Source organism: Sinocyclocheilus rhinocerous, unplaced genomic scaffold, assembly GCF_001515625.1.
Source record: "Sinocyclocheilus rhinocerous isolate Xijiao unplaced genomic scaffold, SAMN03320098_v1.1 scaffold839, whole genome shotgun sequence".
Taxonomy (NCBI): domain Eukaryota; kingdom Metazoa; phylum Chordata; class Actinopteri; order Cypriniformes; family Cyprinidae; genus Sinocyclocheilus; species Sinocyclocheilus rhinocerous.
The window spans coordinates 913,965-919,754 of record NW_015652287.1 but is presented as its reverse complement, the minus strand read 5'-3'; the positions used below and the strand labels follow the sequence as shown (position 1 = coordinate 919,754).

Sequence of the window (5,790 nt, the reverse complement as noted above, 5' to 3'; positions counted from 1 at the left end):
GTTGAAAATCATTTGAAATTTGTGTCAGCACGTCATAAATAGAATGCGGCAGCAGTTTACTGTCGGGGATTTGTCATGTCGCACTGCGCCGCATCCAGTGTAGACAGCATCACTGATTATAATAAGTTCTATACACTGATCTATATATAATGAATCTCTATTATAGATCAGTGGTTCTATAGTATTTTGCCGCGCCGCTCGCGTCCAGTGTAGACACGGTGTTAGGAATCCTTATTTGTTTTCCGTGCCTTATAAGGATTCACGCTTCGCCGGATTCACTTTTTGATTATATTAATATTGTTTGGACTTTGTATTGACAGTTTGAATATTTAAATGACATGGTTGTTTTAATTTACTATTACCACTCATCTCATTAAGGCAAGGCTCAGGGGTACCTGCTTCCCTGAGCGACTTACTTTGTGTTTTACACTCCGATTATTGCTTAAAGAACCTATAATTATCTGCATACTCTAAAGAATAGCCTAGCCTCTGATCATGAGCTCTGAGACCTGAGAGCATCTCTTTTCTCTGGCCTCTTGCTTTTGGAGAAAGGCTAATGATGTCTGTTGTGTGGTTCATGTGCTGGTTTGCCAGCTAGGGTGTCAGGGGAGTTGAAAAGAAAGTGTCGGCACCCAGAGTATCACACTTCTCATCAGTATCAGGAGCCTTTTGGATAATGCTGGGGTCAATAATTAATGCTGCCGTTTAAAAATGCAACGAAGTAGCTGTCACTTCTCACACTCTCTCTTCTCTGACTCTGGGGATGATCTTGGTGCAAGTGAGCAGTGAGTCAGTTTTTCTGGTAACCTGATCGAGGTCGTAGCATCCTGAGACACCTTCTCTTCCTAAAACCTGGGGGTGTCGGTGTCAGCTGGACTACCTGAGCCGTTGTGTCACCAGTTTCCTTTTCACAGCACCAAGATTGACTCCTATTGTTTGTCAGGCCGCTGTTTGTCACCACAGGTCCAGATCTTACAGAATGATACCCTCTGTCACTGACCACATGCAAGTTGTGTGTGAAAACTGGATCCTGTCCAGCATTCGACACCTCGCTCGCTCGCTCAAAGCCAAAGGAAAGACTAAGCAGTGACTGCCGGCTGTTAATCCGCTCAATATCTTATTCAGCAATTCACAACATTATACCCAACTAGGTGTGGGTTAAAGCAGCTGCTAACTGACAAGATATTAACAAATGAATTATGTGTCGTTAACGCTCCATAATAGATGTGAAAAGTGGGTACTCTGAAATGACATAGATGCCATTTCTCCCAACTCATGTATGCTGACTGGCTAAAGATGACATATAAAAGAAAAGGAAATTGAGAAAGCTCAAAGGAAAAGTGTACTCACTTGAGTGTAGGTGGTTGGTGTGTGTAGTCATTGTGTTAGGGTGTGCTATATCTGCGTCACTGGACTTTATTCCAGTATATACTCTGAATATATACACATCATCTGAAACAACTCTTCATGAATATAAACAACATTATTATTTTTTATAAAATGCATTTTTTATTTATTTTTTATTTTTTTCAGAGTAAATCATGAAGCCTGTCCTGTTTTTAAAAGAAACCTCATTCTCACTTTCCATTGTACTAACAAAAAAATAAAACTGTTTTAGTTAAAATAATTGTATTTTAAATTTGACCATTATGGGCTTGTGCCAATGTAGATAATACAATTTAGCAAAAGCAAATAATACAAAAAATGCTGAATTTAAGTAGCAATCTTTTCTTGCATATTGCAATGTATATCCGAGTGAAACACATTATTGAAGAAGAAAACAAAAAATGTAGATTGAAGACTTTTATCTAATATTTTTTGATTCGAATGTTAATTTGTAAGAAAGTGGTGGATTTAAAAAAATAAAAAAATGCATGGATGAATTATTTACATTGGGATCAGTGCATTTAGAGAACAGAATGTTCACTTCATGCTGACGAGGAACTTTCGGAACTTTTCACTTTCTATTGATTCTATTGATATTTGTTTTGGAACTGCCAGAAACACAACTTTTGTAAATTGACCTATCAAGCACAATCATTCAAAATCTTTTTTTTTTTTATGTTATCAACATTTTTAGTATTTCATAATTTCAGCTTACGAAGCATAGATACACAGTCACAAATCAAATAGACTATATGCGAACTAGAGATGCGCATATCAGCTGTAACCTCACTCTGCTGTTAAAAATAAATCATCCACCCTCCAATTATAATTAATATGACAGTGTGTACAAAACAGTAACAAATAGCTCAAAAGTCTGAAAATTCGGGTTTATTTTAACTTATCTGTCAATCTGAGATGTTGTTGCCATTACGCGTTGCATGTGTCTTGCTCAAACAAGCTCAAATTTCATTGTCAATGACAATGAAGTGGAGTGGTAATTTCCCAGTCTTGTTCATAAATTGGTTAAAAACTATGTAGACACTGTCTGTTTTCAGTTTTTTTTAACAAACTAAAATGGCTAAAATAGTAGTTGCCTTAATTGAAAGTAGTGTTTAATTTACTGTTAATTTACATATTTCATACTGGTATACCGTTTACTGTTGACTATGATGAAACTATCATAGTCGGTTAAATATAGACCAAGTGCCACCTACAGGCCCTGTTATGTGAAGAGTAGGCTGTTAGGTCAAAAACAAGTGAAATGGTGATGTGAAATTTCTTTATCACATTAATACTTTTGATAATTAAGCAGCAATAGTTAATAATTAAGTTTTAAGCATGTTCACATTTTAGAGGATGTAGTTAATATTTCCTTTATTAACAATTTGTCTCATCCACCCATGACTCACCTGCAATTAATCAGAATGTTATTTTTTAAATACTTTTATTACTATTATGCCCACCTGTGGATATGTCCGTAGATATAACCCTGATCCACGCATCACTAATACAAACAGATACCGTGAAAACTGTCCACCAAACTAAAACTGTCCACCAAATAAAAGTGAATAGGCATTCTTCAACATTCTTCAGTGACACAATTCAGATTCTGCATTTTTTGAGAACTTTACACTGTGATTCTACTAACATAATCAGTCTAATGGGTTTCATATTTGTCTCATTTTAGACGATGAGTGACAGACCGTTCATCCAGAAGCTCTTCCGACCAGTGTCTCCTGAAGGCCACACGCTTACGTTGGGAGACCTGCTGAAGGAGCTGTTTCCTGCTGCCATATGTGTGGAAGGTGAGCTGAAAATAATTCACACACACATTATTTGATAAAAACGTGTTTGCAGTTTAGACTTATCTCTCACAGGAGGTTGGAATCAAAGATGAGAGGCAAAGACATTAGAGGAAAACAAATCTTTTAACATCTCGAGATTTACAGAAGAGATGAGAAATAGGGAAAGAAAGAAAAGGACAAATCAGGGTTGCATGAATGAAATCCACAGCCAAAACAGGGGCGGTCTTGGTTTCTCCTGAGAGGAAGTAGATAAGCAGACAATAGCAGTGACAAACAGAGCACCTGCTGGCGGAGATGCCTGCATGACGGAGCACATCTGTGCTGCTTCCAGCCCAATTCAAGACCTGCTTGCTTTGTGTGAAAGGCCTGGTGGTTTGGTTGAAGAGAAAGTGGCTCTTTGTGCTTCTCTTTTTGTTATCGTTCTGTCTCTTCCAGATATGTGGGATTTGCTTTGATAACAGCGCACAGCAAAGTGTTGAGATTACAGGGAAATATGTGTCTACTTACTCAACCTGGCAAATACCTTTTCTGTCTCAGGATGGTCTGAAATCATTTTTGTTTATCACAGTGTTGGCTTGATTCATATCAATTACACATGAGTGAAAATCTGCATTTTGTGACTTTAAACGTGTTCTTTTATCAGCAGATGAGGTTTTCTGTTTTATGAAAGGCTTTGATGGTTGTCTTAATGCCACTGATGATTTACCGTACTGTTATGTTTGCAATGTAATGGGGATTCCCACAAATAAAAAATAAAAAGCATATGCTTTAGCCAGACTGACATGTAATGTCCGTGACATATTATAGCCATCTGTATGTCTGGAACACCCAGCGGAATGGAATCTATCGCTAGATATTCACCCCTTTGGGGGTAAACATGGAGACATGCTCAAACGGTGCGGTCTCTCCTACGCTTTTCACAATAAGATAAAGATTTTATATATCGAAACGGCAATACATGGTACTCTAAAAATTTCCCCATGTTCTGCTTAAGAAGTCGGTCAGAATAGTGAGAGGTTTTATAGTGAATAAGAGGGTGTGTGGTGGTATTATTTCAAATAAATGAATTGAACAGAAAACCCCCGCCCAGCAGCCCTTCATGTCAACCCACGCTGCAACTCCAGCTGGCCCTCCCACCTCCATCAACACCAGCACGTCTCACTACTCAACCTGTGACATGCACTTTCAGTGGCTGTCTTACCGTGGTAATGTGGTAAAAGAAAAAGGGTCAGTGACTCAATAATGATGAACTCTGTAGACTGATTAATTTTGAAGTTAGAAATCAGAGGGCTTTTTAAAGACTTGCATAGTTTAGACAGATTATGTTAACTGTGTTTCATATGTTGGATATACAGGGTTATGTGTTTCTGGGTAGTTTACACAATGTGTTCATGGATTTAAAAAAAAAAAAAAATATGTGAATTAATAAGGAAATGCATATGGGTCCGTACAGAAGGCACCCACTAAAATGTCATTCAGTGTAACATTCTTGTCAGGCATATTTACAACAAAAATCAATTTATGACATATTAAAAGACTAATTACTTTCACCCCAAATACTAATGAGTTGTAATTTTACATTTTTAAAATTTTCCACTATCCTAGATTTTGCCCATTTGTCAGTAAGAATTTTTACTCATTTAAAAGACAATCAAATTTAATATGCTCCCTTATTCTTTTATATATTTTAATAAGTACAAGTCAGAATAAGCATGTTGTTTGAATTTTTACATAAATATTGTGTTACACTGAATGACAATGTAACACTATTTCAACCAAATTTTAACATTTTATTCTCCAAAAACTTATTTGAAACCTTAAAAGTAGACACTTTACTTACATTTAATGTGCTTTCTATGGACATAAAATCACTTTTGTAAATTTCTTTTGATGCGGACATCATAACTTCTTTGACCCATATACATTAGGTCAGGTTTTGCAATATTTTTAAACTTTACTCTTACCTTAAAGGGATAGTTCACCCAAAAATGAAAATTGTCATAATTTACTTTAGATTAGATTTTTGTTTATCCATTGAAAGTCCATTCATCCACAACTTTGCGTTCATAAAGACATTGTAAAGTAATCCATATAAAATGAGCCGTGTAATCCAAGTCTTCTGAGTAGACATGATTGATTTATATTCTGAACAGATGTAAATTATGCTTACATATAAACATTGTGATCATTGCACATGGATGGAGCACATCAAATATGGTAAACATAAGCTCAACTGTACTTGTGTGGCACGAGAACAAATTTGGTTAGTTCTTGCGAGTCAGGCAAGCATTTTTGAGTTTCTGTTTACCACATGAATGCAAGTAGAATTTTTTTTTTTTAATGATGTACGCTCACTCAGGGACTTTTCCCAGAAAAGATTTCAGGTTTGCTTTAAGGAGTCAATAAGATGGAATTTTGTGAATTAAATGTTTTCAATGATTAATGTTTTCTAGGGCTGTCAAACCGATCCAAATAAAAATAAAAGTTTGTGTTTGCATAATACATGTGTGTGTGCTGTGTATATGTATATTTAAATACACACACATACATGTATATATTTAAGAAATATTTACATACATGCATACATACATACATATAT

At 36.0% G+C, this 5,790-nt stretch overlaps 1 protein-coding gene across 1 annotated transcript in view; it reads left to right on the top strand.

The window, feature by feature from the left end:
- Positions 1–5,790, top strand: part of LOC107714408 (autophagy protein 5-like) — a 23,182-nt gene that overhangs the window by 8,269 nt on the left and 9,123 nt on the right. Inside the window, exon 6 of the mRNA XM_016520243.1 lies at positions 3,074–3,191. Within this exon, the coding sequence (XP_016375729.1) occupies positions 3,074–3,191 (118 nt within the window). The remainder of the gene's footprint in view (positions 1–3,073; positions 3,192–5,790) is intronic.